Here is a 21234-nt window from a genome sequence, read left to right on the forward strand (position 1 = left end):
TGGGGGTTACAGACTAATAGATCAGCACTTGGCTTTACCATCATGTGATATTTGGGGGTTACAGACTAATAGATCTGCGTTTGGCTTTACCATCATGTGATATTTGGGGGTTACAGACTAATAGATCAGCGTTTGGCTTTACCATCATGATATTTGGGGGTTACAGACTAATAGATCAGCACTTGGCTTTACCATCATGTGATATTTGGGGGTTACAGACTAATAGATCAGGGCTTGGCTTTACATCATGTGATATTTGGGGGTTACAGACTAATAGATCAGCACTTGGCTTTACCATCATGATATTTGGGGGTTACAGACTAATAGATCAGCGCTTGGCTTTACCATCATGTGATATTTGGGGGTTACAGACTAATAGATCAGGGCTTGGCTTTACATCATGTGATATTTGGGGGTTACAGACTAATAGATCAGCGTTTGGCTTTACCATCGTGTGATATTTGGGGGTTACAGACTCATAGATCAGCACTTGGCTTTACCATCATGTGATATTTGGGGGTTACAGACTAATAGATCAGCGCTTGGCTTTACCATCATGTGATATTTGGGGGTTACAGACTAATAGATCAGGGCTTGGCTTTACATCATGTGATATTTGGGGGTTACAGACTAATAGATCAGCGTTTGGCTTTACCATCATGTGATATTTGGGGGTTACAGACTCATAGATCAGCACTTGGCTTTACCATCATGTGATATTTGGGGGTTACAGACTAATAGATCAGCGCTTGGCTTTACCATCATGTGATATTTGGGGCTTACAGACTAATAGATCAGCGCTTGGCTTTACCATCATGTGATATTTGGGGGTTACAGACTAATAGATCAGCGCTTGGCTTTACCGTTATGATATTTGGGGGTTACAGACTAATAGATCAGCGCTTGGCTTTACCATCATGTGATATTTGGGGGTTACAGACTAATAGATCAGCGTTTGGCTTTACCATCATGTGATATTTGGGGGTTACAGACTAATAGATCAGCGCTTGGCTTTACCATCATGTGATATTTGGGGGTTACAGACTAATAGATCAGCGTTTGGCTTTACCATCATGATATTTGGGGGTTACAGACTAATAGATCAGCGCTTGGCTTTACCATCATGTGATATTTGGGGGTTACAGACTAATAGATCAGCGCTTGGCTTTACTATCATGTGATATTTGGGGGTTACAGACTAATAGATCAGCGCTTGGCTTTACCATCATGTGATATTTGGGGGTTACAGACTAATAGATCAGCGCTTGGCTTTACCATCATGTGATATTTGGGGGTTACAGACTAATAGATCAGCGCTTGGCTTTACATCATGTGATATTTGGGGGTTACAGACTAATAGATCAGCGTTTGGCTTTACCATCATGTGATATTTGGGGGTTACAGACTAATAGATAAGGGCTTGGCTTTACATCATGTGATATTTGGGGGTTACAGACTAATAGATCAGCGCTTGGCTTTACCATCATGTGATATTTGGGGGTTACAGACTAATAGATCAGCGTTTGGCTTTACCATCATGTGATATTTGGGGGTTACAGACTAATAGATAAGGGCTTGGCTTTACATCATGTGATATTTGGGGGTTACAGACTAATAGATCAGCGCTTGGCTTTAACATCATGTGATATTTGGGGGTTACAGACTAATAGATCAGCGTTTGGCTTTACCATCATGATATTTGGGGGTTACAGACTAATAGATCAGCGCTTGGCTTTACCATCATGTGATATTTGGGGGTTACAGACTAATAGATCAGCGCTTGGCTTGACCTTCATGTGATATTTGGGGGTTACAGACTAATAGATCAGCGCTTGGCTTTACCATCATGATATTTGGGGGTTACAGACTAATAGATCAGCACTTGGCTTTACCATCATGTGATATTTGGGGGTTACAGACTAATAGATCAGCGTTTGGCTTTACCATCATGATATTTGGGGGTTACAGACTAATAGATCAGCGCTTGGCTTTACCATCATGATATTTGGGGGTTACAGACTAATAGATCAGCACTTGGCTTTACCATCATGATATTTGGGGGTTACAGACTAATAGATCAGCGCTTGGCTTTACCATCATGATATTTGGGGGTTACAGACTAATAGATCAGCACTTGGCTTTACCTTCATGTGATATTTGGGGGTTACAGACTAATAGATCAGCGTTTGGCTTTACCATCATGATATTTGGGGGTTACAGACTAATAGATCAGCGCTTGGCTTTACCATCATGATATTTGGGGGTTACAGACTAATAGATCAGCACTTGGCTTTACCATCATGTGATATTTGGGGGTTACAGACTAATAGATCAGCGCTTGGCTTTACCATCATGTGATATTTGGGGGTTACAGACTAATAGATCAGCGTTTGGCTTTACCATCATGTGATATTTGGGGGTTACAGACTAATAGATCAGCGCTTGGCTTTACCATCATGTGATATTTGGGGGTTACAGACTAATAGATCAGCGTTTGGCTTTACCATCATGTGATATTTGGGGGTTACAGACTAATAGATCAGCGCTTGGCTTTACCATCATGTGATATTTGGGGGTTACAGACTAATAGATCAGCGCTTGGCTTTACCATCATGTGATATTTGGGGGTTACAGACTAATAGATCAGCGCTTGGCTTTACCATCATGTGATATTTGGGGGTTACAGACTAATAGATCAGCGCTTGGCTTTACCATCATGATATTTGGGGGTTACAGACTAATGGAATTGGCATTACAAACCACTAAATGAGGGCTTGGTTGGTTGATAGGGCCATTAGAGTGTAAGCTCCGCTGGGACAAGGACTGATGGGAATGCCTGCAGCCAATGGGAAGTGCCGGGGCGGTGCCAGTGCGTGCCTTTGCTCTGTAGGATGATACACAGCCAATAAGGCCCATGTAATTACTCCGGTATTCTCCTCGGGCGTCTCTGTCACTGCCTGGGTATTACCCGTAGCTCTCGGGCAGAGAGCGTCTCATGTGAAAAACATTAGTAGTTGTTTTGGCTAAAAACCAATAAACAAGAGTGTGCGAGAGTGCGCGAGAGTGCAGAGAGAGGGACACTGCTGAGGGCTGTAATTACACACATAGTTTCCCTGTGTGTCACACTTCCACTGAAACCCTCTCTCCCCCCGGCTAATGTGAGCGTAAGCTCTGCGAGACAGCGCCCTTCTTAATAATAATAATAATAATAATAATATATAGACAGGCTGCTGTGCTCCGTGCCCTCTCAGAGGAATGCCAGCTTGGCACACGTTTATCGTTATTCAAACTGGCAGAGCGTTCAGTATAATCATTATGTAGGCGTGCTGCCTTAGCGTCGGTGCTGGAACCATGGCAACAGTTATTGGCTGCACCTCCATATATTAAAGGGGGGGGTACAACTTTTATATGTTATAGAATGACCTATACTAAGCAACTTTTCAATTGGTCTTCATTATTTATTTGTTATAGTTTTTAAATGATTTGCCTTCTTCTTTCAACTGCAGTTTTTCAAATGGGGGGTCACTGACCCCGGCAACCAAAACCTATTGCTCTCTAAAGATTCAGTTTAATTGTTTTTGTTAGTTTTTGTAACTTTCTTTTGTATTCAGTCCCTCCCCTATTCATATACAAGTCTCTCATCCAAACCACTTCCTGGTTGCTAAGGTAGCTTGGGCCTAGCAACTGAATAAAAAAAAGTGAAAAGTAGTCTCAGATTTTCATGAATGTGAAATAAATACAACGTTTCACACGGGAAAATGGATTCACCCTTTGATCAATCTGCCCCGAGGGGGTTTCAGTTGAGCCTGTGCCGTGGAAGGCAATAAATAATTAAATGAAAAAGTTAACTTTTGTGTGATCTCATTAGGGCAGGAATATAAATTTATGAAAGGAGGAGATGCTGGGGGCCCGCCCACCCCCGGGGCCTTCCAGTCATTAAATGTGGGTCACTGTATTGTTCTGCCTGTATAGGGCCCCCGGCCAGTAAGTCTGTAGAACTCTCTCTCCTGCCCCTCCTGGGGCGCTGAGTCATTTGCACCCCGCGTTATACGGCTTCTGCCATCCTCTCACCAGGGAGTATGGGAGTTGCAGTTCTAGTGAATCTTCTTGGATATTAACCGTGTGGCTGCTGTTGTGTGGGATTCTGGGATTTACATTTCCGCTGTTGCAGAGAGAGCTCCTTTACTGGCAGCCATTATTTAAAGTAGGATTGTTCCCACTGTGGCCCTCCTGCTACTAGATCTGGCCCTGTGTCCTAAAGTCCTACCATCTTTACCTACTGTCTCCATCTTGCCCTACTGTCTCCATCTTGCCCTACTGTCTCCATCTTGCCCTACTGTCCCCATCTTGCCCTACTGTCTCCATCTTGCCCTACTGCCTCTATCTTGCCCTACTGTCTCCATCTTGCCCTACTGTCCCCATCTTGTCCTACTGTCTCCATCTTGTCCTACTGTCTCCATCTTGCCCTACTGTCTCCATCTTGCCCTACTGTCTCCATCTTGCCCTACTGTCTCCATCTTGCCCTACTGTCTCCATCTTGCCCTACTGTCTCCATCTTGTCCTACTGTCTCCATCTTGCCCTACTGTCTCCATCTTGCCCTACTGTCCCCATCTTGCCCTACTGTCTCCATTTTGCCCTACTGTCTCCATCTTGTCCTACTGTCTCCATCTTGCCCTACTGTCTCCATCTTGCCCTACTGTCTCCATCTTGCCCTACTGTCTCCATCTTGCCCTACTGTCTCCATCCTGCCCTAGTGTTCATACCCCGGCTAAGGGCAACATAACAAAGTAAGGTGGATGCAGCAGTACAGACTGTCACTGCAGTAAATAAAGGAGGGGAAGGGAATGTATAGGGGAACGTGTGGGGGAACGTATAGGGGAACATATAGGGGAATGTGTGGGTTCCATATATAATTATATTTACTCCGGATCCCCCATAATACTGGGTGGAAGAACCGGTTTGGCGGGAATGCCACTTACCTTTATGTGTCAGTTTCTGTGGAAATTCTCTGGGCCATTATTTAATAAACAAGCCTTGAGCGGAATGTGAAATCTTAGCTCCTTTCTGCTGCGCGTGACAAGTTGCAGCCGGCAGGTTTATTTGCAGCCGTGGGTAAATATTGGCTCTGCCGTTACATCCCTATCGCTCTGCTACTGACTCTGCTGATTCACTGCCTGGCTCCTCTGTCGGGCGCCGCGCCAACATGGCCGACCTTGCCCTTCAACCCTCTCCGGGCTCCCTTACTTGGCTTTTAGTATGTTATAGAATGTCCTATTCCTAGCAACTTTGTGATTGGTCTTCATTATTTCTTTATCGTTCTTGAAATATTTGCCTTATATAATTTCAGCATTGAAATGGGGGTCACTGACCCCGGCAGCCAAAACCTATTGCTCTGTGAGGCTCCAGTTTTATTATTATTGTTTATATTTTTTTTATTCCTCCTTATCTTTCTATTCAGCCCCTCCCCTATTCATATTCTTGTCTCACAGTCTAACCACTGTCTGGTTACTAAGGTAAACAAGACCCTAGCAACCAGATAGCTGCTATAATACCAAACTGAAGAGCTTCTGAAGGTCATCTCCCATCAGGGTTAGACTTGAGGGTGCAGGGCCCACCGGGGATGCCGTCCCAGGGGCCCCACACCCCCTACAACCCTCAGGGTGCCCTGACTGCGTCCCCCGCAACCCCCACAGGGGCCCCTGCCATGCCCCACCATACCCCCCACAGGGGCCCCCACTTTACGTCCTCCCCTGAGTGTGCGTAAGTGACAGAACAGCGCCGACAGGGATCGGGTCTGGGCCGCCGGGGCCCGACGGGTTTTTTCCCGGTCCGACCCTGTCTCTCCATTTTGATCAAATAATTCAAATTTTTTAAAATGATTCCCTTTTCTCTGTAATAATAAAACAGTACCTGTACTTGATCCCAACTAAGATATAATTACCCCTTATTGGGGCAGAACAGCCCTATTGGGTTTATTTCATGGTTAAATGATTCCCTTTTCTCTGTAATAATAAAACAGTATCTGTACTTGATCCCAACTAAGATATAATTACCCCTTATTGGGGCAGAACAGCCCTATTGGGTTTATTTAATGGTTAAATGATTCCCTTTTCTCTGTAATAATAAAACAGTACCTGTACTTGATCCCAACTAAGATATAATTACCCCTTATTGGGGCAGAACAGCCCTATTGGGTTTATTTCATGGTTAAATGATTCCCTTTTCTCTGTAATAATAAAACAGTACCTGTACTTGATCCCAACTAAGATATAATTACCCCTTATTGGGGCAGAACAGCCCTATTGGGTTTATTTCATGGTTAAATGATTCCCTTTTCTCTGTAATAATAAAACAGTACCTGTACTTGATCCCAACTAAGATATAATTACCCCTTATTGGGGCAGAACAGCCCTATTGGGTTTATTTAATGGTTAAATGATTCCCTTTTCTCTGTAATAATAAAACAGTACCTGTACTTGATCCCAACTAAGATATAATTACCCCTTATTGGGGGCAGAACATTCCTATTGGGTTTATTTCATGGTTAAATGATTCCCTTTTCTCTGTAATAATAAAACAGTATCTGTACTTGATCCCAACTAAGATATAATTACCCCTTATTGGGGCAGAACAGCCCTATTGGGTTTATTTAATGGTTAAATGATTCCCTTTTCTCTGTAATAATAAAACAGTACCTGTACTTGATCCCAACTAAGATATAATTACCCCTTATTGGGGGCAGAACAGCCCTATTGGGTTTATTTCATGGTTAAATGATTCCCTTTTCTCTGTAATAATAAAACAGTACCTGTACTTGATCCCAACTAAGATATAATTACCCCTTATTGGGGGCAGAACAGCCCTATTGGGTTTATTTCATGGTTAAATGATTCCCTTTTCTCTGTAATAATAAAACAGTACCTGTACTTGATCCCAACTAAGATATAATTACCCCTTATTGGGGCAGAACAGCCCTATTGGGTTTATTTCATGGTTAAATGATTCCCTTTTCTCTGTAATAATAAAACAGTACCTGTACTTGATCCCAACTAAGATATAATTACCCCTTATTGGGGCAGAACAGCCCTATTGGGTTTATTTAATGGTTAAATGATTCCCTTTTCTCTGTAATAATAAAACAGTACCTGTACTTGATCCCAACTAAGATATAATTACCCCTTATTGGGGGCAGAACATTCCTATTGGGTTTATTTCATGGTTAAATGATTCCCTTTTCTCTGTAATAATAAAACAGTACCTGTACTTGATCCCAACTAAGATATAATTACCCCTTATTGTAATAGGTAGTTCCTTTTCGTATGTTATTAATATAAACAAACCCCTCCCTTCCCCAAGCTGAACCCTTTGGTAGGCTTTGAGATAAGGATCAGCTGATTATACCAGACACTGCTGATTGGTTTACATTGAGTTCTCTGTACAAATAGGAAGTAGAATATCTCTCTCCATTGCAGAGTTTGGTGGAAGAAATAACAAAAAACAAACATATTTCCTATTTCCAAGCCTTATTCATTGAGCTCAGGTTTAAAGGGGGTTAAAACGCCCCTTTAATCTCTGCTGAACCCCCCGTTACAGAGCAGAATTCGTTACATGCCCCCCCCCCCCCCCCCCCCGTGCTGCCAGGAAGCAATTTGAGTGACTTTGTTGCAGGGTATTTATGTTATCGATGAAATAGTTGCAGAAGGGACATATTTTACATAGTGACCTCGCCCTTGTTCTAGAGAAACTGACACTTTGTATCGCTGCCAGTTCCTGACTGCCAGACTCTTCCACCCCCAACTTTATTAGATAGGCCATTGGGGCCCATCCAGGTCAGGGCCACGGGGAATATTCCAGCGAAAAGCTGAGGCAAGGACTTCCATTGTAGTGAGAGAGATGTGAGTTTTGCCACGGGCAGCGGGGAGCATTAATCTACACAATTAGATGGTGAGGAGGGAGGGGGGACAGTGAGTGCTGAATGGAAAGTGAAAGTAATTGTCTGCCTAAGCAATAGCTGATTGACAGGTGGGATTTTGAAGGTGGGAAGCTGGGGAGAAGGTTGGGGGAGATGTTAAACTAGGCATGGGGGGGGTACTGTGAGTAAAGGGGGCCATACAGGGTAACATTCCCTTCTCTTCCCCCCGATAAGGGCACAATCACGCTGATACGCATTACAATAAAGGGAATACAAACAGTTGGAGGGAGGAGTCGATATGGCCCCCAGTCCGACAGAAAGATCAAACCTGCCCAATTGACATCTGGACATTTTTTGGCCAAATTAGAGAGGCTTCAGATGGATCAGCTGGCAGTTAGGCAGGTTATATATAGGCATTATGGTTGAACGTGATGGCTGTGTGTCTTTTTTCAATCTAACTTACTATGTTACTATCCTTGGAGGCCGGTCTGACCCTGTTCATAGATGTGATTATACATGTTCCCCAGTGGGAGAATTCCCCTCAGCCCCTGCCCCAGTGAGCTTACAATCTAAGGTCCCTATCCCATTCCCATCAGCCCCTGCCCCAGTGAGCTTACAATCTAAGGTCCCTATCCCATTCCCATCAGTCCCTGCCCCAGTGAGCTTACAATCTAAGGTCCCTATCCCATTCCCATCAGTCCCTGCCCCAGTGAGCTTACAATCTAAGGTCCCTATCCCATTCCCATCAGTCCCTGCCCCAGTGAGCTTACAATCTAAGGTCCCTATCCCATTCCCATCAGTCCCTGCCCCAGTGAGCTTACAATCTAAGGTCCCTATCCCATTCCCATCAGTCCCTGCCCCAGTGAGCTTACAATCTAAGGTCCCTATCCCATTCCCATCAGTCCCTGCCCCAGTGAGCTTACAATCTAAGGTCCCTATCACATTCCCATCAGCCCCTGCCCCAGTGAGCTTACAATCTAAGGTCCCTATCCCATTCCCACCAGTCCCTGCCCCAGTGAGCTTACAATCTAAGGTCCCTATCCCATTCCCATCAGTCCCTGCCCCAGTGAGCTTACAATCTAAGGTCCCTATCACAATCACACACACACTAGGGGCAGTTTTAAGACCCAGTACTTGATGAAACTCTTTATTTGTTTCTACAGCCACTAGAGGGCGCGCCTGGTCAGTGAAACTAATCAATACTACAATATTTGCCCCATATTGTTGTCTAAACATGGGAGGGAGTGCAGTTCTCAGTTGATGATATTTGATGGGGCCAGATATGAGCCAAATAGGACTTGTCCTTGTCTGTTTGGGCTGCTGTAAGCTGCTATGCACTTGCCCTTTTATTGGCCCTCTGGGGGCTGTTTGGGCCTCTTTGTACTCGAAATGTCAGGGCTTAGTTTGAATCCCAGTCTGGGCGCGGGTCCCGGTGAGGAGAAGTCGGGTCAAACAGGGACAATGAAGTCACCAGAACACACCTATTTGGCTTTGCTGAGGCAACAAACAGGAGGCTGTTGGGCCCAATATCCCTATGGCCAACCCTACAAAGGGTCCCATAGCTCTCGGCCCAAGGGGAAATAAAAGATAAACATTATCAGAAGATAATTAAACACAAGAGACGCGCTGAGAACAATGGGGCACTTAGTAGGCAAATACGGAGTCTTTATTCCATTTCTGTGGGAGCCGTCATGCTGCCTGCCCCGTCTGGGTATAATAGATTATTATAATATTGGGACTTGTTGCTTCTAACAAAGGGTCTCTTTCTCCTCTCACAGCCAGAGCTTGGGTGCATGGATATCACTCAATACTGTCTCTTTGTCCCATAAATCAGTCTCGCTTGTCTCTTTCCCATCATAGTATTGGCCAATGGGAAAAAAAACCCTGCAGCCAGGTCTTACTTACCCTTTATCAGTACGGCTGGGAGCTATGACTATGCCAAGCTGGAAACCTGGAGACAATGGGAACTGGGTGTAAGTTTTTTGTGCTTATTAGAAACATATTCCCAGCCGTTACGCCAGGTTCCGATTCCCCAGTGATATGGAAACGCCCAGAGGCAAATAGAGAAAATGAAGAATGCACACACTAATAGCCTGAATTCTGCGGAAATTCTATAGAATAAATGCACATTAATCATTGGAATGCAATAATACTGTATAATATGACAGTAATCCTTTTCTAATACAAGGTATTATTTGTCTACAGCCTGTGCCACCTGGTGGCGGAAGCAGGTATAGCAATGGACAGTAGGGGAGGCACCTAGGTGCTACTTTTTTTTTTGCCAGTACTTGATTTTTCTTATATTGTTTCTCATAAAATTCGAGTTTTTCTGAATTTTTCCCCCATAAAATTTGAGTTTTTCGAAAATAATAATTTTGTGATTCATCAATGTTTCGGAACATTTTTTTTGTACAGAAACAAATTCGCCAGTTGTGATCTGTCGAGTTCCATTGAGTCCTATGGAGGTATAGGGTAGTCAGTGGCAGCCTGTCCTTGACACATTTTCAAGGGGAAGTTAATCCCATCATTGTTTTCTGTTTCACCCAGTTTCAAGGAGAAGTTAATCCCATCATTGTTTTCTGCTTCACCCAGTTTCAAGGAGAAGTTAATCCCATCATTGTTTTCTGCTTCACCCAGTTTCAAGGAGAAGTTAATCCCATCATTGTTTTCTGCTTCACCCAATTTCAAGGAGAATATAATCCCCCTTCATTGTTTCTGTTTCACCCAGTTTCAAGGGGAAGTTAATATTCTCATTGTTTTCTGTTTCACCCAGTTTCAAGGAGAATTTAACCCCCCCCATTGTTTTCTGTTTCACCCAGTTTCAAGGGGAAGTAAATCCCCTCATTGTTGTCTGTTTTACCCAGTTTCAAGGAGAATTTACCCCCCCCATTGTTTTCTGCTTCACCCAGTTTCAAGGGGAAGTTAATCCCCCACATGGTTTTTCTATTTCACACAGTTTCAAGTTAAACTTAAACACATTATTGTTTTCCAAAAATGAGCGCCAATGCTCCTAAAATGGCGGCTGGAGCACTTCCTGTTTGGGAAAAATAAAGAGGATTCGTGAAAACGAACATTCATTTAAACTTGAATATTTTGAGTTTTAATGATACTTATACTAATGTTCTTCTCTGATACTTTATAATATGAAAGTAATCCTTTTCTAATAGGTGTTTCCCTTTGTTTTTGTCCACAGTCTGTGCCACCTGGTGGCAGAAGCAGGTATAGCAACAGACAGTAGGGGGGCACCTAGGAGGTGATATATGAACAGTTGAGTCTGATTTATTTTTCTTGATTCAAGTTTTTTGCGCTTAAGAAACTCAAATTCAAGTAATGGTACAAATACTTGAATGTCTGGTATGAATTAAGTGCAAAAAAACCCAGAAAACTCAAATGTAAAAATTCACCATATAAAAGCTTGTGAGTTTCTACAGAAGTCAATGCGAGTTGTCATAGGAAAAATCAAGCTGTATGATACTTCATAATATGAGAATAATCCTTTTCTATTACAAGGTGTTTCCCTTTGGCCACAGCCTGTGCCACCAGGTGGCGGAAGCAGGTATAGCAACAATGTAGAGATTCTCCTCCAAACTGACCTTTTCTCTCTTTTTACCCTCTCCCCAGGTAATGAACACGTGGGGGAAGCAATACAAGCGAGGCCTCAGTGGGCAACAGAGCAAAAGGGTAAGTTTGGCTCAACAAGTGGCCGATCTCTGCTGGGGTGGGTGACAGTCTACAGGGCCCAGTGTGTGACTGCAGTAAATCAGCCTGTATCACTGCACTTTCGTATAACAGAGACATTGACATTGTACAACAGCCCTATTGGGTTTATTTAATGGTTAAATGATTCCCTTTTCTCTGTAATAATAAAACAGTACCTGTACTTGATCCCAACTAAGATATAATTACCCCTTATTGGGGGCAGAACAGTCCTATTGGGTTTATTTAATGGTTAAATGATTCCCTTTTCTCTGTAATAATAAAACAGTACCTGTACTTGATCCCAACTAAGATATAATTACCCCTTATTGGGGCAGAACAGCCCTATTGGGTTTATTTAATGGTTAAATGATTCCCTTTTCTCTGTAATAATAAAACAGTACCTGTACTTGATCCCAACTAAGATATAATTACCCCTTATTGGGGGCAGAACAGTCCTATTGGGTTTATTTCATGGTTAAATGATTCCCTTTTCTCTGTAATAATAAAACAGTACCTGTACTTGATCCCAACTAAGATATAATTACCCCGTATTGGGGCAGAACAGCCCTATTGGGTTTATTTCATGGTTAAATGATTCCCTTTTCTCTGTAATAATAAAACAGTACCTGTACTTGATCCCAACTAAGATATAATTACCCCTTATTGGGGCAGAACAGCCCTATTGGGTTTATTTAATGGTTAAATGATTCCCTTTTCTCTGTAATAATAAAACAGTACCTGTACTTGATCCCAACTAAGATATAATTACCCCTTATTGGGGGCAGAACAGCCCTATTGGGTTTATTTAATGGTTAAATGATTCCCTTTTCTCTGTAATAATAAAACAGTACCTGTACTTGATCCCAACTAAGATATAATTACCCCTTATTGGGGCAGAACAGTCCTATTGGGTTTATTTAATGGTTAAATGATTCCCTTTTCTCTGTAATAATAAAACAGTACCTGTACTTGATCCCAACTAAGATATAATTACCCCTTATTGGGGCAGAACAGCCCTATTGGGTTTATTTAATGGTTAAATGATTCCCTTTTCTCTGTAATAATAAAACAGTACCTGTACTTGATCCCAACTAAGATATAATTACCCCTTATTGGGGCAGAACAGCCCTATTGGGTTTATTTAATGGTTAAATGATTCCCTTTTCTCTGTAATAATAAAACAGTACCTGTACTTGATCCCAACTAAGATATAATTACCCCTTATTGGGGCAGAACAGCCCTATTGGGTTTATTTAATGGTTAAATGATTCCCTTTTCTCTGTAATAATAAAACAGTACCTGTACTTGATCCCAACTAAGATATAATTACCCCTTATTGGGGGCAGAACAGTCCTATTGGGTTTATTTCATGGTTAAATGATTCCCTTTTCTCTGTAATAATAAAACAGTACCTGTACTTGATCCCAACTAAGATATAATTACCCCGTATTGGGGCAGAACAGCCCTATTGGGTTTATTTCATGGTTAAATGATTCCCTTTTCTCTGTAATAATAAAACAGTACCTGTACTTGATCCCAACTAAGATATAATTACCCCTTATTGGGGGCAGAACAGCCCTATTGGGTTTATTTAATGGTTAAATGATTCCCTTTTCTCTGTAATAATAAAACAGTACCTGTACTTGATCCCAACTAAGATATAATTACCCCTTATTGGGGGCAGAACAGCCCTATTGGGTTTATTTAATGGTTAAATGATTCCCTTTTCTCTGTAATAATAAAACAGTACCTGTACTTGATCCCAACTAAGATATAATTACCCCTTATTGGGGGCAGAACAGCCCTATTGGGTTTATTTAATGGTTAAATGATTCCATTTTCTCTGTAATAATAAAACAGTACCTGTACTTGATCCCAACTAAGATATAATTACCCCTTATTGGGGCAGAACAGCCCTATTGGGTTTATTTCATGGTTAAATGATTCCCTTTTCTCTGTAATAATAAAACAGTACCTGTACTTGATCCCAACTAAGATATAATTACCCCTTATTGGGGGCAGAACAGCCCTATTGGGTTATGGAAATCCATATTACGGAAAGACCAATTATCCGGAAAACCCCAGGTCCTGAGCATTCTGGATAACAGGTCCCATACCTGTATAAGCCTCAGTGGCCAATCATACACCTGTCTCTTCCGACAGAGCCTAGAAGCAAGGGAGCACCTCAAACCCCTCCGACGTTCAAAGAGAAGATGGATCCTCAGTACCATTGTGTTGGAGGAGAATGAACCTGGGCCGTACCCGAAATTTGCCGGAGATGTAAGAAACTTTGCCTTTAATTAAATCCTTATGATAATTACCTTTCTCAAGTAAAAGAAAATCTACCCTTACTGCCATGTGGGAGATCCCATTACCTTTGTTATTGCCATGACTTATTTAGTGAGATTAATAAACCATGTTGCAAACTGCTGCCCCTCATCTTAATGGGGTTGTTCAGCTTTGAGTTCATTTTTAGTAATATTCTAAGGCAGTTTGCAATTGGTCTTCATTATTTTTTATTTGTAGTTTTTTATTATTTCGCTTTTTGTTCTGCAGCTCTTGGAGTTTCAGTAGCTATCTGGTTGCTAGGATCCAAATGACCTTGGCAACCAGGGTGTGGTTTGAATAAAAAACTGATATATGAATAGGAGAGGAATTAGACCAGCGGTGTGGGGCCCCGGGGGGGGCATCCCCGGTGGGCCCTGCACCCTCCAATCTAACCCTGATGGCAGATGACCTTCAGCAGCTTTTCAGTTTGATATTTTAGCAGCTATCTGGTTGCTAGGGTCATGTTTACCTTAGTAACCAGGCAGTGGTTGGACTGAGAGACTAGAATATGAATAGGGGGAGGGGCTGAATAGAAAGATAAGGAATAAAAAGTAACAATAATAATAAAACTGGAGCCTCACAGAGCAATAGGGTTTGGCTGCCGGGGTCAGTGACCCCCATTTGAAAGCTGCAAAGAGTTAGAAGAAGGAACATAACTAAACAAATATAAATATGACCAATTGAAAAGTTGCTTAGAATAGTCATGAATAATCATCTCTCTCCAGCTCTTTAACGATCGGGCAGAAAACCTCTCCATAAAGTACCTGATCAGCGGCCCCGGGGTGGACGAGTTCCCGGAGAAAGGCCTGTTCTCTGTCAACGACGTCAACGGCAAAGTGTTTGTTCACCGGCCGATTGATCGAGAAAAAACTCCTCTGTTTGTGGTAAGTAAATGGGCGGGGTCAGTTATATTTACAAAACACATAATAAAGTAACCCAAACTCAAAAGGAATACAAGTTTTACTCAAATATCCATGTTAGAAGCATACACACCCCGTAATATTCCGCACTTCCGTGAAACGCATAAGGCAGAATATTATGGGGTCTATATCCCAACTAAGATATAATTACCCCTTATTGGGGCAGAACAGCCCTATTGGGTTTAATTAATGGTTACATGATTCCCTTTTCTCTGTAATAATAAAACAGTACCTGTACTTGATCCCAACTAAGATATAATTACCCCTTATTGGGGGCAGAACAGCCCTATTGGGTTTATTTCATGGTTAAATGATTCCCTTTTCTCTGTAATAATAAAACAGTACCTGTACTTGATCCCAACTAAGATATAATTACCCCTTATTGGGGGCAGAACAGCCCTATTGGGTTTATTTCATGGTTAAATGATTCCCTTTTCTCTGTAATAATAAAACAGTACCTGTACTTGATCCCAACTAAGATATAATTACCCCTTATTGGGGGCAGAACAGCCCTATTGGGTTTATTTCATGGTTAAATGATTCCCTTTTCTCTGTAATAATAAAACAGTACCTGTACTTGATCCCAACTAAGATATAATTACCCCTTATTGGGGGCAGAACAGCCCTATTGGGTTTATTTCATGGTTAAATGATTCCCTTTTCTCTGTAATAATAAAACAGTACCTGTACTTGATCCCAACTAAGATATAATTACCCCTTATTGGGGCAGAACAGCCCTATTGGGTTTATTTAATGGTTAAATGATTCCCTTTTCTCTGTAATAATAAAACAGTACCTGTACTTGATCCCAACTAAGATATAATTACCCCTTATTGGGGCAGAACAGCCCTATTGGGTTTATTTAATGGTTAAATGATTCCCTTTTCTCTGTAATAATAAAACAGTACCTGTACTTGATCCCAACTAAGATATAATTACCCCTTATTGGGGGCAGAACAGCCCTATTGGGTTTATTTCATGGTTAAATGATTCCCTTTTCTCTGTAATAATAAAACAGTACCTGTACTTGATCCCAACTAAGATATAATTACCCCTTATTGGGGCAGAACAGCCCTATTGGGTTTATTTAATGGTTAAATGATTCCCTTTTCTCTGTAATAATAAAACAGTACCTGTACTTGATCCCAACTAAGATATAATTACCCCTTATTGGGGCAGAACAGCCCTATTGGGTTTATTTCATGGTTAAATGATTCCCTTTTCTCTGTAATAATAAAACAGTACCTGTACTTGATCCCAACTAAGATATAATTACCCCTTATTGGGGCAGAACAGAACAAATTGAGAATTCAGTTATATTTACTCATCACACAGCGGGATAATTGCCCCATTATATAAAATCCCTGCAAACAAGAAATTAATGGCTTTTTTTTTTTTTATTTCTACCTGGACCCCTAGGTGCGCTTTGATGCTGCCGAGAGGGAAACCGGACAGATAGTGGATAAATCTCTAATTTTTAATGTGGAAATTAAGGATAAAAATGACAATGCACCAGAATTTACCAAAAAGGACTATAACATCTCTGTACGGGAATCCTTTAACCTCGGTTGGTGACATGTTTCTTAAATTTAAATCCCCCCCTAACTGGCCTTCAGGCTGGGCCCCCTTAGCCCATAACAAGGTTACAGATATATAGAAACATTGGGGTAACAGTCACCCTGCTATAGTTCCAGGGGTACCCAGGGCACAAATAAGCACTCACCCCAAATCCCCCCCTAACTGGCCTTCAGGCTGGGCCCCCTTAGCCCATAACAAGGTTACAGATATATAGAAACATTGGGGTAACAGTCACCCCGCTATAGTTCCAGGGGTACCCAGGGCACAAATAAGCACTCACCCCAAATCCCCCCTAACTGGCCTTCAGGCTGGGCCCCCTTAGCCCATAACAAGGTTACAGATATATAGAAACATTGGGGTAACAGTCACCCCGCTATAGTTCCAGGGGTACCCAGGGCACAAATAAGCACTCACCCCAAATCCCCCCCTAACTGGCCTTCAGGCTGGGCCCCCTTAGCCCATAACAAGGTTACAGATATATAGAAACATTGGGGTAACAGTCACCCTGCTATAGTTCCAGGGGTACCCAGGGCACAAATAAGCACTCACCCCAAATCCCCCCCTAACTGGCCTTCAGGCTGGGCCCCCTTAGCCCATAACAAGGTTACAGATATATAGAAACATTGGGGTAACAGTCACCCTGCTATAGTTCCAGGGGTACCCAGGGCACAAATAAGCACTCACCCCCAAATCCCCCCCTAACTGGCCTTCAGGCTGGGCCCCCTTAGCCCATAACAAGGTTACAGATATATAGAAACATTGGGGTAACAGTCACCCCGCTATAGTTCCAGGGGTACCCAGGGAAACATTGGGGGGCTCTTTAGTTACTATATTACTATAATGGTTATATAAACGTCCATGGATCTTTGCTTTAAGGTTTCTGTTTTTTTCGTTCCTGAGCAGAGAACCCCCTTGTGCAGGTTTTGGCCATTGACAATGACAAGGAGGACACCCCAAATTCTGATGTGACCTATTCTGTGGTCTCCCAGTCCCCTTCGATTAATGATCTCTCGTTCCATATTGACCCTAAGAACGGGCTGCTCCGAGGGAAGGGGTGCCTAAGTTATGAGGTGAGGGTGATACAGTGACTTCCTTCCTTTTTTGGGGTTTTTATTGGGACCTGACGTGCCCCCCCATGTCTCCCTGCAGAAAGCCGATCAGATTAGGGTCACGGTGCGTGCGAGTGATAATGGAATCGTGAAGTTATCGGCCACCACTACGGTCAGCATTAATATAGTGGATGGGAACAACCACCTCCCTGTGTTCCCCGCGTCCGATGTAAGTAACGGGTATTGGGGTGCAGGCTGATCAGGTTACCCTGTATAATGCACTTTATATATAGGAGGCCCATCTCAGCCAATCACATTGCTTGCATTTCAGTACCAAATCTCCATCAAAGAGGACACAGTAATGAGGGACGTCCTGCGGGTAAAAGTGATTGACAATGACACCCCACAAACGCCGGCTTGGAGAGCGAAGTACAAGATCATCTCCGGAAATGAAAAGGGAAATTATAATCTGACCACCGACCCAGTGACGAATGAGGGGATACTCAGTGTCCAGAAGGTACTGTCTCTGTGTACATACGGACACACCGGGCAATCGGGTGTAAGAATATCAGATTTGCAGCATTATTGGGCAGGATGGGGGCTCAGTTGGGCAGGATGGTGGCTCAGTTGGGCAGGATGGTGGCTCAGTTGGGCAGGATGGTGGCTCAGTTGGGTTGGATGGTGGCTCAGTTGGGCTGGATAATGGCTCAGTTGGGTTGTATGGTGGCTCAGTTGGGCAGGATGGTGGCTCAGTTGGGCAGGATGGTGGCTCGGTTGGGTTGGATGGTGGCTCAGTTGGACAGGATGGTGGCTCGGTTGGGTTGGATGGTGGCTCAGTTGGGCTGGATAATGGCTCAGTTGGGTTGTATGGTGGCTCAGTTGGGCATGATGGTGGCTCGGTTGGGTTGGATGGTGGCTCAGTTGGGTTGGATGGTGGCTCAGTTGGACAGGATGGTGGCTCGGTTGGGTTGGATGGTGGCTCAGTTGGGCTGGATAACGGCTCAGTTGGGTTGTATGGTGGCTCAGTTGGGCAGGATGGTGGCTCGGTTGGGTTGGATGGTGGCTCAGTTGGGTTGGATGGTGGCTCAGTTGGACAGGATGGTGGCTCGGTTGGGTTGGATGGTGGCTCAGTTGGGCTGGATAATGGCTCAGTTGGGTTGGATGGTGGCTCAGTTGGACAGGATGGTGGCTCGGTTGGGTTGGATGGTGGCTCAGTTGGGCTGGATAATGGCTCAGTTGGGCAGGATGGTAGCTTGGTTGGGTTGTATGGTGGCTCAGTTGGGCAGGATGGTGGCTTGGTTGGGTTGGATGGTGGCTCAGTTGGGCAGGATGGTGGCTCAGTTGGGCTGGATAATGGCTCAGTTGGGCTTGATAATGGCTCGGTTGGGCAGGATGGTGGCTCAGTTGGGCTTGATAATGGCTCAGCTGGGCAGGATGGTGGCTCAGTTGGGCTGGATGGTGGCTCAGTTGGGCAGGATGGTGGCTCAGTTGGGCAGGGTGGAGGCTCAGTCGGGCAGCATGTTAACACAGCTGTTACAATGGGTGCATGTCAGCTCTGGGGCCCATAAGGCCAGCCTGCAGCCAACTCATAGAACAACCAGAGTTATAAAATGACCCTAAGAATGAGAGAAAGTGGCAGTTACACCCTGTGGCACTGTGGGGGGCAACTTTGCCCGATGTTCAATGACAAATGTGATCAAGTCCAACCAATCGTCAGGCAGCACTTACTGTCTCCTCTTTAAAAGCAAAATCTCATTGGTTACTATGGGTCACTGCACTTGGCAAACATGATGCCTTTTATAACATTCGGGGGGTGATGACTTTTTGGGGCGTTTTTGTTGCCGCTTTGAAGCCCCCACGTCTGCCGTTATAGAACCTTTAGGGACTTTTGGCGTTTTTCTTCCCCCGTTGCAGCCTCTGGATTTCGAGGGGACCCCGTTCAAAAAAGTGGTGATCACCGCCGAGAACGAGGAGCCGCTGTTTTCCTGCCAAAACTCCAAAGTGAAGATCAACTCGTCGCCGGTGTTGGGCAACGTCACCATCAACATCCAAGTGTTGGACAACAACGACGCCCCCGTCTTCAAGCCCCAGAATGTGGCCCTTAGGGAGAAGGAAGGGGTGAAGCCTGGGACTGTCCTACTGAAGCTCAATGCCACCGACCCGGACAGGGTGCCCAACAACATCAGGCAGGTTCTGCTATTCTCTATCATGGAGCCTTCAGGGTTTCAGGAGTCACAACCAGCAGTGCAGGGAACATCAACAGCCGTTGACTCTTTTACTATGCAATTTTGGGTGAAGTTTCCCTTTAAAGGCAGAACCTACTCATGAGGTTATTCAGTTGGGGGGTGTCGTTATGGTGCATAAACACGGTCTGGGCGCCCAGAAGTGAATATAAATGTATAAACCAGTCTACAGATTGAAAGGAACCCTGATGCTCATAGGAACCATTTCCCCACCCCACTAAGGCTCACAGGGTAATGAAGCTCCTCCCTCTCCATTGGGAAGTAATGGATTCTGGGACTTGAAGTCTCTCTGCTTTCTGTAGTGGGTGGAGCACACATTATCTAGAAAGCAGAGAGGCTTAGAGAGCAGCTTTCAAATGGGGGTCACTGACCCCGGCAACCAAAAACCCATTGCTCTGGGAGGCTCCAGTTTCATTGTTATTTTTTTCCAACTTTTTTTTTCTATTCAGCCCCTCCCCCTATTCATATACCAGTCTCTCATTAAAACCACTCCCTGGTTGCTAAGGTAACTTGGACCCTAGCAACCAGATAGCTGTTATAACTCCAGACTGAAGAGCTGCTCTCAGCTCTCCAACTCTCTCCATTGGGAAGTGATTGATTCTGGGACTTGAAGTCTCTCTGCTTTCTGTAGTGGGTGGAGCATGCGTTATCTAGAGAGCAGAGAAGCTTAAAGTCCCAGAATCCATCACTTCCCAATGGAGAGAGTTGGAGAGCTGAGAGCACCTATCTGGTCGCTAGGGTCCAAGTTACCTTAGCAACCAGGGAGTGGTTTTAATGAGAGACCGGTATATGAATAGGGGAGGGGCTGAATAGAAAAAAAAGTTATAAAAAAAAAATAACAATGAAACTGGAGCCTCACAGAGCAATAGGGTTTGGCTGCCAGGGTCAGTGACCCCCATTTGAAAGCTGCAAAGAGTTGCTAGGGTCCAAATTACCTTAGCAACCTGGGAGTGGTTTGGATGAGGGACAGGTATATGAATAGGGGAGGGGCTGAATAGAAGAAAAATGTATAAAAAGTACCAATAACAATAAAACTGGAGCCTCACAGAGCAATAGGGTTTGGCTGCCGGGGTCAGTGACCCCCATTTGAAAGCTGCAAAGAGTCAGAAGAAGGCAAATAATTCAAAAACTATAAGAAATAAATAATGAAGACCAATTGAAAAGTTGCTTAGAATTGTTTATTCTTTGTAGAGATCACTCCTGTCTGTATAATGTGCAGGTTCTACGTAGCGAACGACCCAGCGGGTTGGGTGACAGTTGATGAAAAAACTGGAGTCATAACAACTAAGAAAGAACTTGACCGAGAATCCCCTTATGTTAATAAAACCCTGTATGCTTTTGTGATTCACGGGGTAGATGATGGTAAGTACCGGCTGAACTGCCTCCCCCCGTCCCCCAGGTCTTCTCCTAGCCAGGGAACAGCACAATAAGCTGTACCCCCATACTGTACTGTCTAAGGGAAACACTATGGCACCCCCTACCCATATGTATAAATACAAATATA

At 43.7% G+C, this 21234-nt stretch overlaps 1 protein-coding gene across 7 annotated transcripts in view; it reads left to right on the forward strand.

Annotated features, from left to right (window-relative positions):
- cdh26 (cadherin 26) overlaps positions 1-21234 on the forward strand; it is a 55662-nt gene that overhangs the window by 18639 nt on the left and 15789 nt on the right. For 6 of the 7 annotated variants that reach the window (XM_031894557.1, XM_004919723.4, XM_031894554.1 and 3 more), the window contains exons 3-11: positions 11535-11594; positions 13776-13892; positions 14666-14824; positions 16280-16427; positions 17342-17508; positions 17588-17716; positions 17819-18004; positions 19402-19673; positions 20950-21092. In XM_031894557.1, coding sequence (XP_031750417.1) covers positions 11535-11594; positions 13776-13892; positions 14666-14824; positions 16280-16427; positions 17342-17508; positions 17588-17716; positions 17819-18004; positions 19402-19673; positions 20950-21092 — 1381 coding nt within the window. Of the gene's footprint in view, positions 1-11106; positions 11181-11534; positions 11595-13775; positions 13893-14665; positions 14825-16279; positions 16428-17341; positions 17509-17587; positions 17717-17818; positions 18005-19401; positions 19674-20949; positions 21093-21234 lie in introns of all 7 variants that reach the window. The other variant, XM_031894558.1, reaches the window with a different exon arrangement.

Source organism: Xenopus tropicalis, chromosome 10 (genome assembly GCF_000004195.4).
Source record: "Xenopus tropicalis strain Nigerian chromosome 10, UCB_Xtro_10.0, whole genome shotgun sequence".
Taxonomy (NCBI): Eukaryota; Metazoa; Chordata; class Amphibia; order Anura; family Pipidae; genus Xenopus; species Xenopus tropicalis.